This window comes from Lipotes vexillifer, unplaced genomic scaffold (genome assembly GCF_000442215.2).
Source record: "Lipotes vexillifer unplaced genomic scaffold, Lipotes_vexillifer_v1.1 scaffold1162, whole genome shotgun sequence".
NCBI classification, from domain to species: domain Eukaryota; kingdom Metazoa; phylum Chordata; class Mammalia; order Artiodactyla; family Lipotidae; genus Lipotes; species Lipotes vexillifer.
In genome coordinates, this window is record NW_006779033.1 from 1,183,909 (window position 1) to 1,206,808 (window position 22,900).

At 43.3% G+C, this 22,900-nt stretch overlaps 1 protein-coding gene across 1 annotated transcript; it reads right to left on the minus strand.

Annotated features, from left to right (window-relative positions):
* Positions 1-1,087: 1,087 nt before the first annotated feature.
* RIPK1 (receptor interacting serine/threonine kinase 1) lies at positions 1,088-19,949 on the minus strand. The gene is made up of 8 exons (XM_007452108.1): positions 19,795-19,949; positions 18,833-18,989; positions 15,702-15,839; positions 13,675-13,900; positions 11,559-11,708; positions 8,668-8,744; positions 2,546-2,636; positions 1,088-1,668 (listed from the first exon to the last, which is right to left on the minus strand). Exons 1-8 carry the CDS (start codon positions 19,944-19,946, stop codon positions 1,088-1,090), a joined length of 1,572 nt encoding a protein of 523 aa, XP_007452170.1. The 5' UTR covers positions 19,947-19,949.
* Between the last annotated feature and the right edge of the window lie 2,951 nt (positions 19,950-22,900).

The window sequence follows — 22,900 nt, forward strand, 5'->3', positions numbered from 1 at the left end:
AAAAAAAAAAAAAAAAAAAAAAAAAGGTGGCTGAATCATCTCACATCCATTAGGATGTCAACTATCAAAAGTATAGAAAATAACAAGTGTTGGCAAAGTTGTGGAGCAATTGGAACCCCTATGCACTGCTGGTGGAAATATAAAATGGTACAGCCACTGTGGTAACCAGTATGGTGGTTCCTCAAAAAATTAAAAATAGAATTACCATACAATCCAGCAATTCTACCAGGTATATACCCCAAAGAACTGAAAGCAGGGTCTCAATCAGATATTTACACCCATGTTCATAGCATTATTCATAAGAGCCAAAAAGTGGAAGGCACCCCAGTGTCCAACAGCAGATGAATAGATAAACAAAATGTGGTCCATCCATACAATGGAATACTATTCAGCCTTAAAAAAGAAGGAAATTCTGACACAGGCTGTAACATGGGTGGACCTTGACGACATTGTGCTCAGTGAATAACCTAGTCACAGAAGGACAAATACCATATGATTCCGCTTATATGAGGTCCCTAGAGCCATCAAATTCATAGAGACAGAAAGTAGAAGGTTGACTGCCAGGCGCTGGGAGGAAGGAGAATGGGGAGTTATTGTCTGATGGGTACAGTTTCAGTTTGGGAAGAAGAAAGAGCTCTGGAGGTGGATGGTGGTGATGGTTGCCCAACAACGTGGTTTTCATCACCAGTGGTAGTCCTTGGCCTATATGAGATAAAAAATGAAAATACCCAAGATTTCTTTCTTACCTTCAGAAAACAGCAAGCAAGTGAAAGAATACAAGCAGATACCTTCACTTACATCAGAGATCGGACATAGTGGAGCTACTGAGATTCAGGTTAGAGTGGAAGATGCCTACTGGATGCAAAGACCTGTGGCCCGACACTTGTGGACAGCTGCACTGACTTCTACCCAAACCAAGAGCCTAGGCCAGGTGGTCTGATGGAGACTTATTCCGAGAAGGCAAGGTGTGTCTGGTGGCTGAAGACCCCAAACAGCTTGTCCTTTGTTCACTTATAGTCTACAACAGAGCGAATGGCTGCTTTATTTTCAGGAAAAGTTAAAAAATAGAACAGTGTGACTGAAAGGCCTATTTACCTCTTGATGGCAAGGAGCTGAATGGAATGGTGGGTGTGTTTCCCAGTAGGTTGGTCTCAGGCACTGGAGTTTTATACATGCTTGGCATGTGGCCTGGATTTGGCCCATTCCAAACTCCTGGACCTGTGTTTCTCAGATCCACTGGTCTTGCTCCAAAACCGAGTGATGTACACAATCCATTTCTATAGTATAGTAACTGGGGTTGGCTGGTCAGCCCTGTTGGTTGCTGTACCGCATTTCCATGATTGGCTGCACCGGAATAAGCAAGGCCTTTTAGCCCTGGGCTCTGAGCATTCTCATAAGGTCTCTGCTGTGCAAAAGGGTCATGGGAGACCCTCCGTCTCCTCTCTTCCTGTCTCCTGTCAGCCACATTCTGTCTGGGCTGCTCTTCCGTACGCCTGTCCATGCGGCTGCCGTAAAGATGGTAGTTGGCCTCCTCCTGGAGTTTACTGTGCAGTAGGAGGTCCTCCTGCTGCTGCTGCCGCTGCTCTGGGGCAGGAGCGAACCAGGAGTCCTCCACAGGACCCAGCCCGAATCCCTGTGAACTGTGCAGCGAACTGGGCTGTTCTGTGGCTGAAAAGAAATGAATCAGCGTCGGAAAGTTTCATGAAACATTAGGAGTAAAAACCCGAGAGCACAGTCACGCATCTGCACCTTGGAGTAACACACTGAAAGCTCTGAGAACAAATAAAAAGGGTTTACCAGGTGGTTTATCCTCCTGTGAGTTACATAGGTAATAAGCAGTCGTCCCTGCCTGGCAGTGTGAGAGCACGAGAGAAGTTATAACCAAGCAGCAGAAAAGTGGGTGTTGTAGGAATGACCAAGGAAGAAAAGGACTTGTGTTGGAGCAGAGAAGGTGTCCCCTTGTTGTAACGCAGGGCTGGAAAATAAGAATGGCAGCAGTTCTGAGCTAAGCACTTCCGTGGATTCTTTTATTCTTTAAAAGCCCTATAACAGTAGGAGCACTTATTATTACAATGATGGATGAGGCTTACAAGAAGTCAAGTGATGTGCCTCAGAACAGACAGCTGATAAGTGGCTTCAATATCCTATACTCTGCTTTCCCTTCTGTTAAATGAAAAAAGTATCCCTGCTTGAATCTGAGGCCAACCTCTCTGCACGTACTCTGGACCCAGTCATCCCTGACCTTCTCAAGGACTTTGCTCCCACATAGGTTCCCGTCTTTTTCCTGAGCTGTCACTTCCTCCCTATCAGATATATTAGGCCTCTTGTGTTCAGGATACTTTATGATTTTGGTGAACATGTTGTTACCTAATATTTCAAATATATGTACCTTAACTCCGAATATATTAGAACGTCCTTTAAGGCAGCTGTTATATTTTATAGCTTCTTCTGTTTCTCATATAGTTGTAAATGGCATTTTAGACAGTACAGTGAGTGAATGAACAAACAAGTGAATAAACAGATTTTCAATCACAGTATAAGTTACCTGAATTTGACCTGCTTGGAGATATTGCTATGCAATCAATTTGGAGAGACTTCATTCTCTTTACAATTTCATTTTGGCCCGGATACTCTTTCTAGAATTAAGAACATAAAGACATACTTTAGTAAACAGCAGAAAATACTGGATTGGCCAAAAAGTTCCAGAAAATTGTTGTAAGGAAGAACGAATTTTTCAGAAGGTAGAAATTTCACATAGCTCTTACAAGCAGTAAATACTTCTTTAAGAAAATAAACTTTTTTCCCTAAATAGCCAAAAAAATCTTAAAAAAGAACAAACTTGGAGGGCTCACACTTCCTGATTTCAAAACTCACTACATAGCTACAGTAATCAAAACAGTGTGGTATTGGCCTAAGGAAAGACATACAGACCAATGGAATATAATGAACCCAGAAATAAACCCTTGCATATATGGCCAATTAATTTTTTATTTTTTATTATTTATTTATTTACTTTTGCTGTACAGCATGCGGATCCCCAACCAGAGATGGAACCCTTGCCCCTGCAGTGGAAACACCAAGTCTTAACCACTGGACCGCCAGGGAAGTCCCTGGCCAATTGATTTTTGACAAGGGGGCCACGACCATTCAATGGGGGAACACTGGTATCTACATGTGAAAGAATGAAGTTAGATCCTTACCTTTCAACATACACAAACATATATAAAAATTACCTCAAATGGATCAAAGGCCTAAGCTTAAGAGCTAAAATTATATAACTATCAGAAGAAAACATAGGGGAAAAGCTTCATGACATTGATTTGACAATGATTTCTTGGATATAACACCAAAAGCACAGGCAACAAAATAAAAATAGGTAACTGGACTACATCAAAATTAAAACCTTCTGTACATCAAAGGACACTATCAAGAGAGAGAACAGAGTAGGGAAAAATTTTTGTAAATCACATAAATAGAAGGGATGAATATCCAGATTATATAAAGAACTCCTATAATTCAGCAACAAAAAAGAAAACAACCCAGTTCAAAAACAGACAAAGGACTTGAATAGATATTTCTCCAAAGAAGACATACAGATGGCCAAGAAGCACATGAAAAGATGCTCAACATCATTACTCAAAGAGATATGCAAATCAAAACTGCCATTCATTACAAGGGCTATTATCAAAACAAAACAAAACCCAGAAAATGAAAAGTGTTAGTGAGAAGGTAGAGAAATTGGAACCCTTGTAAGTTAATGGTGGGAATATAAAATGGTGTAGATATTATGGAAAACAGTTTCATGGTTCCTCAAGTGTTTAATGTGTAATTATCATACAATCCAGCAATTCCACACGTAGGTATATACCCAAAATAATTAAAAGCGGAGACTCAAAAAGATACTTGTATACCAATGTTAATAGCAGCATTATTCATTATCGACAAAAGGTGGAAACAACTCAAGTATCCATCAAAGATGAATGAATAATCAAAATGTGACGTATACATACAATGGAATATTATTCAGCCTTAAAAAGGAATGAAGTTCTGATACATGCTACAAAATGGATGAACCTTGAAAACATTATGCTAGGTGAAATATGCTAGACACAAAAAGACAAATTGTATGATCCCATGTCTATGAGCCACCTAGAATAGTCACATTCATAGAGACAGAAAAGAGAATAGAGGTTACCAGGGGCTGGGGAGAGGAAGGAATGGGGAGTTGTTGCTTGAGATACAGAGCTTCTGTTTGGGATAATAAAAATGGAAATGGATACTCGTCGTGGTGGTACAACATTGTGAGTATACTTAATGCCACTGAATTGTATACTTAAAAATTGGTTAAGATGGTAAATTTTATGTTATGTATATTTTACTACAATTAAAAAAAAGATAAAACTTCTTCCCTTATAAAAATAATAATACTCATTATAAAAGATATAGAAAATGTATAGAATGATCTTTAAGTAGAAACCTACTCAAGTAAAAAAATTAACATTTTGTATTTCCTACAAGTTTTTTCCCCTGGTCATGTTTGCACTATGGTCTTAACAGAGTGCCTGCTACATAGGTAGACGGTCAAAAATATTCAGAATCAACATATGAATGATTTAGGGGAGAATGACACAGGATATTAATTTTGTGTACAGTTTGTAGCATTTTGTATGTTGCTTTTTACTTAACACATAAGCATTTTTATGTTATTTTTTGTTTTTTCCTTTAATTGGGAGTATAACTGCTTTACAATGTTGTGTTAGTTTCTGCTGTACAACGAAGTGAGTCAGCTATATGTACACCTATATCCCCTCCCTCTTGGACCTCCCTCCCGGCCCCCATCCCACCCATCGAGGTCGTCACAGAGAACCAAGCTGAGCTTCCTGTGCTATACAGCAGGTTCCCACTAGCTATCTATTTTACACATGGTAGTGTATATATGTCAATCCAGATCTCCTAATTCATCCCACCCTCCCCTTCCCACCCTGTGTCCACATGTCCATTCTCTACGTCTATGTCTCTATTCCTATCCTGGAACTAGGTTCATCTGTACCATTTTTCTAGATTCCACATATAAGCGATATTATACAGTATTTGTTTTTCTCTTTCTGACTTACTTCACTCTGTCCCTAGGTCTATCCACATCTCTACAAAAGGCACTATTTCATTCCTCTTTATGGCTGAGTGATATTCCATTGTATATATGTGCCACATCTTCTTTATCCATTCATCTGGCGATGGACACTTAGGTTGTTTCCATGTCCTGGCTATTGTAAATAGTGCTGTAATGAACACTGGGGTACATGTGTCCTTTTGAACTATGGTTTTCTCAGGGTATGTGCCCAGTACTGGGATTGCTGGGCCGTATGGTAGTTCTGTTTTCAGTTTTTTAAGGAACCTCCATACTGTTCTCCATAGTGGCTGTATCAATTTACATTCCCACCAACAGTACCAGAGGGTTCCCTTTTCTCCACACCCTCTCCAGCATTTATTGTTTGTAGAGTTTTTGATGATGGCCATTCTGACCGTGAGGTGATACCTTGTTGTAGTTCTGATTTGCATTTCTCTAATAATTAGTGATGCTGAGCATCTTTTCATGTGCCTCTTGGCCATCTGTATGTCTTCCTTGGAGAGATGTCTGTTTAGTTCTTCCACCCATTTTTTAATTGGTTTGTTTTGTAAAAGCAATTGTTTTCTTTTTACAGTTATTACTTATTAGACAAAATATATAAATACAAACTTCTTTTAAAAGATTCAAACTGCTGAATTACACAGAGCAACACTTTAATGTCGTTCCTTCCAACCCCCTCTCTTCCATTTTCAGAGGGAATCCTTATCTGGAGTATGTTGTGGACCTTTTATTCTCTCTAGGCATTTGCATATATATTCTGGAAATATACAAATATTTATATATATGTGTGTGTGTGTGTATATATATATTTACACATTTGTGCATTTCCAAATTTTAACTCTCACAAAGGTGCAAAAATCTCCTGAAGCTACATCTCTGAGCATACATGTGAGTAGGACAGATTACTAAGAGCAGAACTGCAGCAGAAGTCATGTGCTTTTAGAAGTGTGATAGATGCTTCACCGCTCAATAAACTTCAACTCTCACTTTTACCAATACTACATGAGATTGTCTGTTATTCTGCATTTTCACAAACACTTGATATTATCAACCTTTCAAAACTACTGTCAATCTAATGGATGAAAAATTATAATCAATTCACTTTGCTTTTCTGTTAGTGAGACCATGTATCTTTTTCAAGCTTTATTGTCCATTGATGGATTCAGCTTGTTTATATTTTACTCGGGATTTTCACATCTACATTGTTAAGTGAAACTGTTCCGTAAGTTTCCTTCCTTGTATCTTCTTTGCAGGTTTGGGAATCAGGGTTGTTATGCTAGAGTCTCATAAAATGAGTTTAGGAACGTTCCTTCTCTGTTACCTCGAGAAGCTGTATACAATTGGGGTAATTTTTTCACTGAGTATTTGATAGAAACTGCTGATGAAGCTATCTGGTTGTGGAATTTTCTTGCAGGACTGATTCAATCTCTTTTAATAGTTATGGGAATATTCAGGTTTTCCATCTCTATTTGAGCCAGTTTTGCTAAATTATACAGTTGACCCCTGAACAACATGGGAGTTAGGGGTGCTCACCCCCTCACAGTCGAAAACCCAAGTATAATTTTACAGTTGGCCCTCTGTATTTGTGGTTCCACATCATGAATTCGACCAAGTAAAGATCATGTAGTACGTATTTATTGAGAAAAATCTGTGTATAAGTGGACCCATAGAGCTCAAACCTGTGTTGTTCAAGAGTCAACATACTTAAAGCTGTTATTTCCTTCTTGGTGAAATGAAACTTTTATTGTTATGAATTATTCCTGATTGCTGTGGTAATGCTTTTTTTCCTTAGTGACTATCTTTCCTGATGTCCTTTTGATTACTTCCTTGGTCTGCATTGGATACCTCTCTTTTATAGTGTAGGTATCCCTCCAAAGTCTGGCAATTGTTTTTGTTTTTATTTTAATTTTTTAACATCTTGATTGGAGTATAATTGCTTTACAATGGTGTGTTAGTTTCTGCTTTATAACAAAGTGAATCAGTTATACATATACCTATGTCCCCATATCCCCTCCCTCTTGCATCTCTCTCCTACCCTCCCTATCCCACCCCTGCAGGTGGTCACAAAGCACCGAGCTGATCTCCCTGTGCTATGCGGCTGCTTCCCACTAGCTATCTGTTTTACATTTGGTAGTGTATATGTCCATGCCACTCTCTCACTTTGTCCCAGCTTACCCTTCCCCCTCCCCGTATCCTCAAGTCCATTCTCTAGTAGGTCTTCATCTTTATTCCCATCTTGCCCCTAGGTTCTTCATGACCATTTTTTTGTTTTTAGATTCCACGTATATGTGTTAGCATACGGTATTTGTTTTTCTCTTTCTGACTTACTTCACTCTGTATGACAGACGCTAGGTCCATCCACCTCACTACAAATAACTCAATTTCGTTTCTCTTTATGGCTGAGTAATATTCCATTGTATATATGTGTCACATCTTCTTTATCCATTCATCTGTTGATGGACACTTAGGTTGCTTCCATGTCCTGGCTATTGTAAATAGTGCTGCAATGAACATTTTGGTACACGACTCTTTTTGAATTATGGTTTTCTCAGGGTATATGCCCAGTATTGGGATTGCTGGGTTGTATGGTAGTTCTATTTTTAGTTTTTTAAGGAAACTCCATACTGTTCTCCATAGTGGCTGGATCAATTTACATTCCTACCAACAGGGCAAGAGGGTTCCCTTTTCTCCACACCCTCTCCAGCATTCACTGTTTGTGGATTTTTTGATGACGGCCAGTCTGGCAATTCTTGACTATCTGACTGTGTATGTGTGTGTATATCTTAAAATCTCTGTCTGCCTGCCCGTTTTATTTACTGTAGTCTCCCTTTCACGATTATAGCAGCATGTTGCTGTAAGACTTAAGATAACAGCTTGTTTCCTGAGTGTGTGAGGAGGGGAGGTCTCTGCTCCTCTTGGTTGGTTAGTTGGCAACAGTCTCTGACATACCTCTCTGATCCCAGGCACCAAACTCACTGCTTCGGCCCTGGGCACATGCTGCTCCCACCTGCTGCTTTAGCATAAGACGTGAGGGGGGAGGAGCCAACTTTTAAAAGTGACACAACCGTGGCTCCCGAATGACGACGCCACCAACGTCCCGTGTGACCACCCACCTCTACACGCTGACCCGAGACGTCTTCCTCCGTGACTTCTTGATTATCATGTTTGGGGCAGCCTTTTAAAACTTTTTTCCTATTTTATGTCTTGACAGATATAATTCTGTTGGCTTTTTATCTTTCAAGAATTCCTCAGTCAAAATGACTGATCCACCTATGGTACTTTCCATCCTGTTCCAGTAATGCTGTGCTTTTGTTTTCATATTGGTAGATATAGTTTCTCTCACTTCATTAGTTTTGGCAGAGGAACGGGCCCGGTGTGCTAACTTGATGATATCTGCATAAAACTGCCTATCTTGTTTTTTGTGGTTACCAAGCTACCTTACCTCAAATCTCCGTAATAAAGTGCGATGCTTTGGTTTTCACGACTGACAATATATGTGCTTCAGTGCTAGCGTCTTGAGCAGCGGCTACGTTACCTACCTTTAGACTCTTCACATCCTCTTCTACGTGCTCTTCTAATTGATTTAAATAAAAAGGCCTAAATCTCTCTTCAATGCCTATATATAAAAAAAATAGTACTTTAAATTTCTTAAGTATTTTCTAGAATAAGAGTAAAATATTACCAATCTATTATCTTTGAATTACTTACCGTAACCTGTGGGCAAAGCAGGGAAATATAAACTTAAATGCCAAACCACTGACTTTCATAAAGAGACTAACGAGACTATTACACAGACAGAACAAAGGATAGGGTATCACTGGAAACCCAGGGCTCCTGCCTAATAATAGACAGTTTCTCTGGCTGCAGCACAAAGCCCTACCTAATACAAGTTAATTTCCAAATGAAAAAGATGGGTGGACTCCTAGTTTCTGTCCCTTTGGCATCTGAGTTACTACAGGGTGGAATACTCAGAATAAGGATCTGGTATAAAGTTAGAGCTGTTATAGCCTTAAAAGAAAAATGTAATTTCCATTTTTGGGAAGATGGAATAGACATACTTTTCCTTATTTCTCCCACTAAGTATGACAAGAACCCCTATATATTATATTATATATAAAACAAACATAAGGAGACTGAAAGGAGGAGAGACAAAGTCAGACTAGCTAGGGACTTTGGGATCTGAGGAAAGACATGGCAGTGAGCTTACTGGATTTTTTTTTTTTCCTGCTGCACATATCTCAGACTTGGACCTGAAGAAGCTAGCAACCCAACAAAAAAGCCCAACAAAAGCCTTTTCTTTCTGGCCAGAGGGCTAAGCAAGGGGCAGCCTAGCAAGACAGAGTGCTTAGTCCATAACCACTCTCCAGCCAAATGCCATAGAAAAATCATGACTCCATCCCCCACCTCCACCAGCAAAGACTGAGTGGGGAGTTGAGACTCCCGACCCCAGAAGACACTGACAGGGTGCTCCAACACCCCACCAGGGTGATGTTAGAGAAGGCCAAATAGGAGGCCAGAACTTTCCTTCCAGTCAGGTGGTAATGAGCCCCTCCACTCCTGTGGTGTCAGTGGACAACAAGGGTAGACTGAACTTGCATCCTCACCTTGCAGTAATAAGATGCTCCTTCCCTATCCCAATGGGGAACTATCAGAAGAGGCCTTGGGTGAGTCGGGACTTTCACCTCCACTGCAGTGTCCATGGAGACCATGTGGACTCCACTGAAACCCTCACCCCTGACCAGTAGTAACGAAAAGCCTCCCACTTCAGGTGTCAGCAGGGCCAAGTGGGGAAACTGACTTCCTTCCACCTGGTGCTAACAAGGTGGCAGTCACCCTTTCTTTGTCAAAGCCATGTCAGAAGAGGCCAGCTAAAAACAGAAGGCTTCATAGCAAGAAAATGTACAAGTTTCAATAGAAAAATCATTCATCATACTAAGACCCAGTAAGGTCACAAACTGAATGACAAAAGACAACTAACAGATGCCAACATCAAGATGACAGAGACACTAGGATTACACATTGAAGATTTTTAAACAGCCATGATAAAAATGCTTCAAGAAGCAATTATAAACATGCTTGAAACAAATGAAAAAATAGAAAGCATCAGCAAAGAAACAGAAGATATGAAAGAAATTTCAGTGAAATTTTAGAACTGAAAAATAAAATAAGGCAAATAAAAAGCTCCGTGGATGAACTCTACAGCAGAATGGAGGAGAAAGAGGAAAGTCAGTGAAATGGAAGACAGAACAATAAAAGTGAACGGAAATTCTAGGTAAAGGGTACGTGGGATATCTGTGTTATTTCTTATAACTACATGCAAATCTACAATTACCTCAAAATAAGAATTTTAGTTTAAAAAAGTGAAAAAGGCATGAGACAAGACACCAAGCCAGGATAAGATTCAGCAAATAAGAAAACAGGCAACCAAATCAATCTAACCCTTTGGTGGGAGTGTTAGGTGCGGCTTCAGTTCTGTTTTCTCATAGCAGAAATATGAGAGCAAAATCCTCTGTAGGCTCCTACCTTCCTTCCTGCTATTTATTTTTCCCTCACCTGATATTTTCTTCTTTCCTCTGCCTCTAGGCCTTTAGCAAGATCCTAGGCAACACAGGGGAATGAGAAGAGGTACAAGGATGTGAGATGTCCATGCCCCTTTCCTTCTCCTTCTATTATCGGCCCAAATCCAAATGACAAAATCGCATTTCCAGAGATGCCAGCTCCACAAGGGAAGGGAAATGAAATCAAAGCTAAGAAATAAGAAGGCCTGTGGAAGCAACCCATTCAGCAGATGAATGGACAGACAAAATGTGGTCTACATACCATGGAGTACCACTCGGCAGTGAAAAGGGAGGATCTGACACAGGCTACAATGTGGATGAACCCAGAAGATACTGTGCACAGTGAAATAAGCCAGCCACAAAAGGACAAATACTGTATGATTCCACTTAAATGAGGTACCCGGAGTAGCCAAATTCAGAGAGACAGAATGTAGAATGATGGTTGCCAGGGGCTGGGGGAGAGGAGATGGGGGGTTATTGTTTAATAGATACAGTTTCAGTTGGGAAAGATGAGAAAGTTTTGGAGACAGATCGTGGTAATGGGTGCAAACATTGTGAATGTACTTAATGTCGCTCAACTGTACACCTGAAAATAGTTAAAATGGTAAATTTTGTGTCACGTATATTCTAACACAAGTTTTTAAAAGTTAATTATAGGAAAAAAAACCCCACAAAGATACAAGAGGACCTATATGCCTTCATGCTCTGGGGAGGGATGACAACTTTTCATTGAACAAAGTGTTTGGAATCTAGAAAATCAGTTTGAAATCACAAGTGGAACTCAGTTTTCTAAAAACTCAAAGCAACTTCCTGTCAGCATCTCACTGGGAAGATCACCACGCGGAGACTGTGCAGTCATGGAAGATGCTCACCAGCAAACGTCGGCCGATCTTCTGGATTCACCGCCCAGCACTGCTCCATGATGCTGACAGCCTCCCGCGGGCAGTGCCCAGTGATGTCCTCCACGTCCGGCCTGCTCCCAGATTTAATGCGCATTATCAGCTGCTGCTCACAGATAGCATCTATAAAACAAAGAGGAGCTTAAGCTGAGCTTTCAGGTCCTGCTCCTCTCAGGCAGGGAGGTGACAGAACTTGGACAAAGCCACTGATCTCTCTCTGCCTAGGGGACGCTTCCAGTACAGCTGCCGCATCCAGCAGGGGCAGAATGGCCCTGTGACAACGAGCTGATGAATTCCACTGCGGAGATGATCAAACAGCATTTTAGTTTCTGCAGGTGAAAGAGAGAATTCACAGCAAAGCTGACTCCTCGTAGAACAAATGGAATATGTGAATAAAGCCAATGCCACACTCCAGATTTTCATACAAAGACAAATACAGGACAGCGTTTGCCTTGAAGGAGCTCAGTTTAATAAGAGTGACTTAAAATGTAGAGTGACAACGGCTATTCGAGAAGTAAGTACAAAGGGTTCTGGTAACAGGACCACGAATAGAAGGTCAGAGAAGGCTTTGTTGAGTCCAGAACAATAGGCAGGAATTATCCAGGTAAAGAAGCGGGAAGGAGGATTCAGAGAGGAGGATCCAGGCTAAGAAAGCAGGATATGAATAGATTGGAAGTTGCAGAAATCATGATGCATCCCAGAAATTCTGAATAGTTCAGTGTAACTGGGCATATTGACTAAAGGAAGTGAGGAAGGAATAAGGTTAGACAGAGAAACAAAAGCCAAATCAGAAAGGACCCTGTACTCCATACTGAGGAATCCGAACTTTACCCTGAATGTCAAGGGTGCCTTGGCAGGATTTTAAACAGATGAGTGAGACGGTCTGATTTGCTTTTTAGGACGAGCAGCTTGGCTGCAGTGTGAATGGCGGGCGGCGCAAGGAGACTGCCATAGAAATACAGAGGGTCTGACCTAGTGAGGGCCCTGTGGGGGACGGGGAGAAGCGGATGTACCTTGAATCAGATACACCTTGAGTTCACACTTGTTTTTTTGTTTTTTGTTTTTTTCCCGGCCACGCCACACAGCTTGCGGGATCTTAGTTACCCGACCAGGGATTAAACCTGGGCCTTCAGCAGTGAAAGCGAGGAGTCCTAACCACTGGACCGCCAGGGAAGTCCCCAATTCATAGGTTTTGGTGTCTGATTGGATGTGGGAGATGAGGGGCAAGGTTGAGTATGGGATGACTAAAATTTCTGGTTGGGCAGCTCGGCTGGTGGTTGGTGATGCCATTTTCTGAACATAAGAGCAAAGCTGAATGAGCTACTAGGCCAGCACGGAGAAGATGGCTTTGTTTTGGGGGGACGCTGCTTTGGGGTTCCCCTGGTATGTGGACTGGGTCTGACTAATAGACAAGTGGATATCCAGGCCAGGGCTGGAGATTTGGGAGGTGTCAGCAAAGAGGTGATCATTAAACCATGGGAGCTGCTAATCACCCAGGAAGAATGGGCAGGAGAACGTCCATTAGTTTAGATACTTAACAGACTGAAGAAAAGGCTCATCTGTTCTCCTGCACAAACCATGACTTTCTCAGCTTTATATTCTCAATTCTGAGTAAAGTCCCACAGTAAGTACTGAAAAGAAACGATTTCTGAATGAATGAAGCATTAGGGGACGAATGAAAGTATGGAGTGTATGCCCTGAAAGGGTTAACCCCTCATAAGCAGAAGCAGGCAAGCTTTCCTGTCCGGGAGGAATTATGGAATGTTACAGCACCTCCCAAGCTTATACGCGTTACCAAGGCTCCTCCCTGTCCTACGATCCCTGATTCCTAAACTGAGATGACTCGTTCTTTCAACAAACACTTCCTGAGCACCTACTACGTTCCAGGTACTGTATGTGTAGATACTGGGGAAACAGCAGTGAATGGATCAGATGTGGTCCTTGCCCTTGTGGAGCTTATAGTCCAGTTGGTAAGACAGACATTAAATGAACAAACAATGATACATCTTAACTGACTTCACTGAAGGCTAATATTCTGTTGAACAACTTTGATTAGTACCCAAATCCCACTCCTCTGTAACTGCCTTACTTTCATATGGCTCCTTGTTGGCAAAGACGGCCCAGAGCACTATGGCGAAGCTGAACACGTCCGACTTCTCGGAGGGCCTCGAGCTGACGTCGTTCAGGCACTCGGGGGCCATGTAGTGGAGGGTGCTGCCGTTCTTCGTGGTGCTCTTTCCTCTCCTCTGCGCAGTAAGCTCCTCTTTCATCAGCTCACTCCACGTCTTAAGGGAGGCAAGGCCAAGGTCAGCTATCTGCAAGGGAGCAAGCCCACGGGATTGTTCTGTGAAGGCTACAAGCGAATCAGATTTGCCTTCAACTCTGGGCCTTCTTCAGTAGATGTGAGGTACAGTAACATTTCCAGAAATGGTTGCACTAGATAAGTTTAAAACAGCTACTTCTGAACAGACTAGTAGCAACTGTATGTCCTCAGCCATCTGGAAAATCTCCCTTACGAAATGTCTGTGCGCCAGGTTCAAGCCCTGGTCCGGGAAGATCCCACATGCCATGGAGCAGCTAAGCCCGTGCGCCACAACTACTGAGCCCACGTGCCTAGAGCCTGTGCTCCACAACAAGAGAAGCCACCGCAATGAGAAGCCCACACACAGCAAAGAAAAGTAGCCCCTGCTCGCCGCAACTAGAGAAAGCCCGTGCACAACAACGAAAATCAAACACAGCCAAAAAATAAATAATTAAATAAACAAATTTATAAAGAAAGAAACAAAACAGAAACATCTGTGTGAAATTCTGGTATCTCAATTCTTACGCAATAAAACCTGGGGGCGGGGGTAAAGGGGTGAGAAAAGCAGAAGATGTCTCTGAGATGAATACAACAAAACATGTTCATTCTAATTCCTCATTTATTCTGCATATATTTTTCAACTACTTCTGAGGTTAGGAAAAAACAGGTACTTTCTTCTCAGCAGATTTGTATAGCAGATGGTACTGCATCTTCTATTTTCCCAAATGGTGTCCAGAAGCCCAAGGATGCAAATTTCCGAGGATACCAACACTGAGGATAAGGACTGCAGTGCTACCTGTTCTGAGTTGGGAGCCTGAACCTAAGAGAAGATGGGATGAGAAGGAGGGAAAAACAGACAAAAAAGCAAAGAAAAAATACCAGGGTCAGACACAGAACAAAGAGGGAGGTGGCAGGGCAAAATGACAGAACACTACAGTTAAGAAATCAGAGGTGACAGTTTCACTTTTGCCTCAAGGAATCCAAGCATCTGGGGATGATTTCTGGCATGTGATTATCTAAAATCCTCAAATTCTAACCCAGAACATAACAGATAAGTTATTAATGTAAAGAAGAACCTTCTTTTAAAGACACAGGAATAAAAACCTCCGCCCAGGACTAGAACAGAGTGTGAGAAGCAGAATCTTCTGGTGAAGGGATGCCTGTGTAAGCAGTTCCCGAGTCCTCCCCCCAGATGCCACTTCCCCTTTCAGATGCTTGCGCTTGGATTCCTGCTGCCAAAGCCAACTAGATGTGATGCTCCGTCTAGTGAGCGCTTGCTCTTGAGTGAGCAAAAGAAAAGCCCTTTGCCTTCTTCCTTTTACTACAGTGGAAAGAGAGTTTTCAACAGGAAACTGAGTTTGAAAAAGGAGATGACGGGACTTCCCTGGTGGTCCAGCGGGTAAGACTCCACACTCTCCAATGCAGGGGGCCCAGGTTCTATCCCTCGTCGGGGAACTGGATTCCACGTGCCGCAACTAAGAGCTCAAATGCCTCAACTAAAGATCCCACTCATGGCAACGAAGATCCCGCATGCCACGGGTACAGCCAAATAAATAAATATATATATAAATATATACTAAAAATAAAAAAAAATTAAAAAGGAGATGAAAGTAAATGAATAAATAAAAAATATCAACTCCATCAAATCTGCATCTTGCTTTTCCTTCCTTGGTAGAGCTTTCTGGCACCACCATTACCAGCTATGCGCTGAGCTAGCTCTTCCTTTAGCGTGTATCATGTCCAAAAATGGATTTACAGTGGACAATTAAAACTAAAATTACCCCAATCCTCCAGAAGCCTTGACTATGGTTTACCTTAATGTGAAAGTCACCATCGACGAGGATATTTTCAGGCTTGAGGTCCTTGTGTATTACACCTTCTCCGTGTAAGTAGCGCATTCCTTCAATGGTCTCCATAATTATCCTTCCTTTCACAGAGAGAGGGATACTGATCTAAAACGAGTGATAGTAAGTCCGTGAATGGAAAGGTAATCAAAGAGGCCAAAGCAACCGTTTCCTTCAAGAGTAGTGGGGTCTGAACCTGAGGACAAAGAGACCAGGTTTCCTTCGATCAGGCCCAGCAGCACTGCTGTCATTGCAAAACAAGCCCCCCTTTAAGAGAGATTTTATCCCAACTGCTGAGGGTGTTCATGTAGTGCTTTGTCAGTGTACAAATAAAACTTCCACGCCAATATGGTAATATGCAAAACTGCTATAAAATTAAGCTCCTTGAGAATGGAACTATATTATCTATTATTATTATTTACTTAAGATGTGTCCTGACTACCTTGCATGGTGCCTGTAATATCTGTTGAATGAATGCATATATATACAAAAAACACAAATATTCTCAATGGCGTACTAATATGATGTGCTACTATATATTAAATATGTAAACAGTGCCATAAAAATGTATGTGTGAAATAAGGTTAAGAGAAAAAAGAATACAAGAGAATGTGCTCACATTGATCAAAAACATGTAAAGATTAGGGCTTCCCTGGTGGCGCAGTGGTTGAGAGTCCGCCTGCCAATGCAGGGGACACAGGTTCGTGCCCCGGTCCGGGAAGATCCCACATGCCGCAGAGCGGCTGGGCCTGTGAGCCATGGCCGCTGAGCCTGTGCGTCCGGAGCCTGTGCTCCGCAACGGGAGAGGCCACAACAGTGAGAGGCCCATGTACCGCAAAAAAAACAAACAAACAAACAAAAACATGTAAAGATTAATCTATGAGATGACACGATGTGGTTAAAACAATGCTAAAGTGAATTTAACATCTGTTTGGTGATTTGGTATCAGATATGGCAAGCCTTTGTAGATTCTCGGGTCACTCTCACTTAAAATTGTATTCTAGTTATAATGACTATCAACGTTAATACAGACAATTTCAGTTTCTATTAAACAGTTTTGCTTAACATTGAAAAACACAAACTCTCACTCTGTGTGTGTGTGTGTGTGTGTGTGTGTGTGTGTGTGTGTGTGTGAAGTCCCTAGTTTACAAATAGGCTGTTTCCTAAAAATTTATGTGTATGTTAGTTGCTGATAAACAGGAAAAAAATTTAAATGATGGAAGTTAGATTCCTAAGTCAATCCCCCAAAACATCTTAAGTCATAATGTGGCTGCACTACAGTATTAGTAGCCTGATCACCACATACAAAAAAAACAAAAGCCAGAGATTCTGCCTTTTTCCTTCGTATACCTTTGGACTTGGGAAAAAATTCTGAGCATGCCAAGTAGATCCCCTTTTCTTTCCTCTTTTTGTTTGTCTCCCTTATATCCTCCTGAATTTCTTCTTGAGCCCCAATAGATGCACCTTATCTTAGCCTGATCCATCCCACAGAATGTCTCTTGTCCCAAACGATGTATCTCCCAATCAAAATGCCTACTTGTGGGCTTCCCTGGTGGCGCAGTGGTTGAGAGTCCGCCTGCCGATGCAGGGGAGGCGGGTTCGTGCCCCGGTCCGGGAGGATCCCACATGCCGCGGAGCGGCTGGGCCCGTGAGCCATGGCCGCTGAGCCTGCGCGTCCGGAGCCTGTGCTCCACAACGGGAGAGGCCACGACAGTGAGAGGCCTGCATACAGCCAAAAAAAAAAAAAAAATGCCTACTTGCTTCACGGATCATATCTCGATCATATCTCGATTGGGGAAGAAGAGAAGTCTGATCAAATTACAATACAACCAGTTAGTGACTATCGTTTAGCCTTCCCGGCAACTATCTGTGAGATTTGTCCGATTGAAAAAGAACTGAAGGACTGACATAGCTTCAGGCAGCTGGGGGGTGGGGAGGGGTGAAGACGGGAAGAGGGGGGAATATCTGCATAAGGACAGTCGTAGCTCCCCCGCGGGCACTCTCTACTGTGCCCACCCCAGTTCTCTGCGTTCCCCACACTGGCCAGGCTCTAGTTCCTTCGCTCATGCCCTTCCCTCTGCCTGGAACGGTGACTTACTCCCCAGTTCTCTGCTTCAAATCTTCTGCTTGTCCGTCACACTCCCGCTCCAGCCTCCTCCTTCTGGAATCCCTTCCCATCCATCCCACGCTGGGGAGAGAGCCCCTCTTCTGCGTTCCCAGAGCTCACTATGAGCGTGTCTATCAAAACAACACCACACCAGATTGTTTATTTCCTGTCCCGTTACTTGTCTGTGTCACATTTGCTATTGCTTCCTGGGCAAAGAGCACAAGGCCTTGCTCTTAACAGGTACATACACTTTTAAAAATGCTTTAAAGTTATCTGTCTTTGGTAAGCAATATTAACCTTCCTGTTCTAAGCCTTCCTTACCCAGTGCTGTTATTCTAATGTTCTATATTTAACCTATCAGCTTCTTCAATGGCATCAAAATGCAATCACTAATATTCCATCTTCTCATACAGCCATTTATAGTGTACATCTTTTTTTTTTTTTTTTTTTTTTTTTTGCGGTACGTGGGCCTCTCACTGCTGTGGCCTCTCCCGTTGCGGAGCACAGGCTCCGGACGCACAGGCTCAGCGGCCATGGCTCACGGGCTCAGCCGCTCCGCAGCATGTGGGATCTTCCCAGACCGGGGCACGAACCCGTGTCCCCTGCATCGGCAGGCGGACTCTCAACCACTGCGCCACCAGGGAAGCCCTATAGTGTACATCTTTTAATCAATCAATATTTAATTGTAATCCATTATGCATGCACCCCCCATCAGACCACGTGCTTCGTAAAGACAGTGCCTGCCTCTGAACTGTGGATCTGAGAGTGGCTGACAAAAGCCTCCTACAACACTGAGACCTAGAGATGACCCTCTGAGAGAGGGATGGACACCTGTCTGTAGGCACTGAGAGGAGGGCGAGCTCACCTTCTGGGCATGGAAAGTCAAGGAAGATTTAACGAGGGACTGACTTGAGAAAATCCTGAATATTCAGCCATTCACAAAGGACTCTTGTGCACCAAGGGGCTGGCAGGGCGCGCTCTCGGGCCTGGGTACCTGGGCCTTGAGCGTGCGCATGAGGTCGCCCTTCTCCACGTACTCCATCACCAGCGAGTAGTTCCCGTCCTCCATGATGACGCCCAGCAGCTTCACCACGCGGCTGTGCCGCAGCCTGTGCATCATCCTGCCCTCCTCCAGGAGGGCCTCATCGTACCTGGGGGAGGGAAGGGGGTTCAGGCAGACACAGGCAGCCCCTGCTCCCTTCCTGCCCCCAGAAACGCCGTGGCTTGGGATTCTTTGGAGCATCAGCGCACACGCTCTGTCGCCCCTTGTGCATGTGCTGGTCTCTACCAGACACAGACCACCAGCTCCGGAAGGTGAAGCGGTCGCTCGTTCACTCTACATTCCTCCCTCCCAGTGACCGGCAGCGAGTGCTCAAGAAATGTTACACGGATGAACGAATCAATGCAAAGTATCATACATGAACAGCAGCAGCGAAATGCGGCCAGAAAAAAGGACTGTGCTGGACAGTGTAATGAAAAACGCGGTCTCTCTCACAACCACTCAGGCGAGAACAGAGGGAAGTAAAACAGTGCCACCAACTGCCTTCAAGAGAGGGTTCCTGGAACCTCTATTTCATGAACCAGCTTTTTGTTCCTGTACTTAGGGCTGGTTCTCACCAACACGGTGAAGCAAGGGCATCCATCCGCCTTCCCTGCTCCCTCCCGTTCCCTCTCCATCGGCCCCTGCGGCCCCTGCGTTGCCCTGCGTCTTCTTCCCTTTCTCTTTGCCTCCTGCTCAGCTTTCTTCCGTTATTTACCAGCCCTGAGCTCTTCCCTAGCCAGCCTCCAAACCCTCATCAGCGATTCAAGGATGTTAATATCCACCCTTCAGGGTTATCTGACATAAAGCCCGGGTGCTGACCCTTGCACCCCATCTGTCTCATTCTAAGGCCTGTGCCGCCCGTATCCACCGCCCTGGCCAGTCACGTGGCCCATCTGCCTCTGCCCCCAACTCACTCGGTGAGCTTGGGGCCCGTGTACACCTTCTTCAGGACCACGAGTCCATGGGAGCTGTGTAAACACAGAGACACCTTCCCGAAGCCCCCGCCGTCCAGGTCCTCCTGCCTCAGGAATTCAGTAGAGCTCATCCTAATGTCATCCAAGGACATGTCTGGTTTCCTTCTGAAGGCTCAGAATGCCCCCAAAATACACAACTGGTTTTTTCCCCTCAGAGCTGTGCCCTGTGAAGAAAATAAGAGGACACATCAGTGCAAAAAAATCGTTATTCAAAAAATACATGTAACGTCCTACCATGCGCTTGGTGTGCCTTTATTTTCTGAAGATAGATTTTAGTCTCTAAGATGAAAGGTTTTCATGTTTCCAGGAACCACAGACAACCATACATCCTCCCTCAGACTTTCATTTCTAGCATCATGAAGACGAAAAGCTCTCCTGCTACAAAGGACCCGCCGCATGCACCGGATAACACAATACAAACACCCATTCAAGTGCACAGCTAGGCTCCGCAGAAAGGAAAGAACTCCAGGGACGGAAAACAAACAGCGTGTGGGGCACGGGCCACGTGACGGCTAACGTGGGCGGAACGTCAGTGTGCCCCCCAGATTCATATGTTGAAGCCCGAGCTCTGACAGTATTAGGAGGTGGGGCCTTTGGGAGGCGATTAGGCCATGAAGGGGGCCTCATGAACGACCTTAGTCATCCGCGAGGCCCCGTAAAAAGACAGGAGAGAGCTTGCTTCCTCTCCTCTCTCCGCACCCACCCCCCTTTCTCTCCACCATGTGAGTACAGTGAGAGGATGGCCGGCCATCTGCACACCAGGAAGCAGGCCCTCACTAGACACTGGACCGGCTGGTGCTTTGACCTTGGACTTCCAGCCTCCAGAACTGCGAGAAATAAATGTCTGTTGTTCAAGCAGCCCAGTCTATGGTAATTTGTTACAGCAGCCGAGCTAAGAAGTGGCCCTGTGGGGCACCACCAACCGCAACATCCAAAGGTCAGGGTTTAAAACCCAGCCACAGACAGGAGCTGAGGTCAGGACATGCAAGAAAAGAGGGTTGGAACAAAGACTCTGCCCTTAACGTGGCACTTCTCAATGTGCTACCCTACCCCACAATGAAAGGATGGACTACAAAAAAAGCAGTCCACTAGCAAAGGAACTTGTTTGTCTTAGACTGAGCTTGGGGTATAAAAAAAAGTCTCCGTGTAAATTCATAACCTTGGGCTTGTCTTCAAATAGATTTGGGCTTTAAATTTACACTCCTCTTACCTCTTATGGCCAGGATCCCCCAAATTAAGAACTTTTATACAGAAAATGGTCACAGGCTGATGACATCCCTGGGTGATAAGGTTAAAGCAAACTAAACACCCCCAAGGCAGACCAGACAGGATTCCCACAAATAAAGCCTAACTTAACATGTGCTCCCTTTCCAAAATTATAAAACACCGGAAAAAAAAAGTCCACCATGAGCCACACCCAGCATATACAACAAACAGCAGTATTAGGCACCAATTGTTCAGGTAATTAAACTACTGAATATCCTTAGAAATAAACAGGTTTAAAGTAATTATGAACAAAAGAAAAGGAATTTGAAGAATACAAAGAGAACAATGCACTATCTAAAAAGAGTAGGAAGAATGGAAAGGACGAGGATTGGAGACTGAACACAGGGCCGGAAAGTGCGCGATATGTGTCACCTCAAAACACAGCTATATCTGCTTCATCCTTCTTTCCTTCTTCCTTCCTTCATTTATTTTTCCCAAACTGAAACGAAAAATAAAAATCCTTGGGGCCCAACATGTGACACCAGTACACACCCACCAGAGTACCCAAAATTAAAACGGCCACCGCTGCATGCCAGTGAGCCGGAATCCTCACACGCTGCTGGTGGGAACACAAAATGGTACAATCACCTGAGAAAAGGTTTGGCAGTTTCTTATAAAACTAAACATATACCTACACTATGACCAAGCAATTCCAATCCCAAGGGAAATGTAAACATATGTCCCCAAAGACCTGTACAATGCTCATAGCAGCTTTAGTCATGACCATCCAAAGCTGGAAACAGCTGTCCATCAGTAGGAGAATGGGCCAAAAAACACCCTGTGGTGTATTCACAGATGGACTCTACTACTCAGCAAGAAAAAGCAATGACCTAATACACACAACAATGTGGAAGAGTAACAAGAACATTATGCTAAGGTAGAGAAGATATCAAAGGATCCATAGTACGTAACTTCATTTACATGAAGTTTTAGAACAGTCAGACTCATCTGTGGTGGAAGCCAGTTGCCCAGGGACGGGGTGAGGGACCATTCTGGGGTGAAGGTAATGTTCTACCATCTCAGTGGGGGTTTGGGTTACACAAGCAAAATCATCTGTCAACACCCAACAAATGTACACTGAAGAACCGCAGGCAAATTTTACATCTAGAAAAATCTGTAAACATGCTGAACTTGTTAGTGGTATGCATGCTGAAATGTTTATGGGTAAGTGTACTGACATCTGCAATTTACCTTGCAGACCGACAGCCTGGTGGACAGAGAGAGGGATAAGCATATGGATAATTGTATGACAGAGCAAGCAGAGTAAAATGATATAAATACTGCACATATGAGAGTTCACTGTAAAATCTTTAATTTTACCTTTTTGTTTTTACATATTTAATTTTCATTTTTTTCCCATACACCCCTCACCCATTTGTCCTAATAGTACATTTGTCAAAACTAAGAAACTAACATTGTTATGTCACCATTAACTAAACGCTCTACTTTTTCTGATTTCACCAGTTTTTCTACTAATTTCCTTTTTTGCTCCAGGATCCAATCCAAGATACCACACTGCACTTTGTAGCTCTTGATTTTTTATTGTTTTGTTTTGATTTTTTTTTACCTTGTGACCCCTTCACCCATTTCTCCCACCCACACCAACTCCCTTCCTCTGGTAACCACCAATCTGTTGTCTGTATCTATGAGCTTGTTTCTTGTTTCTTTAAATGTAAGATACCACATATACATGAGATCATGCAGTATTTGTTTCGCTGTCTGACTTATCTCACTCAGCATAATGCCCTTGAGGTCCTTCCACGTTGTTGCAAATGGCAAG

Bases quoted from the DNA above. Each gene is read 5' to 3' on its own strand.
- RIPK1 (XM_007452108.1), bottom strand. From the start codon at position 19,946: ATGTCCTTGGATGACATTAGGATGAGCTCTACTGAATTCCTGAGGCAG. The intron at 15,840-18,832 runs GTACCCAGGCCC...CACTCGTTTTAG, and splicing joins TGCGCACGCTCAAGGCCCAG to ATCAGTATCCCTCTCTCTGT. The intron at 13,901-15,701 runs GTAAACCATAGT...GCTCCCTTGCAG, and splicing joins ATGGTGACTTTCACATTAAG to ATAGCTGACCTTGGCCTTGC.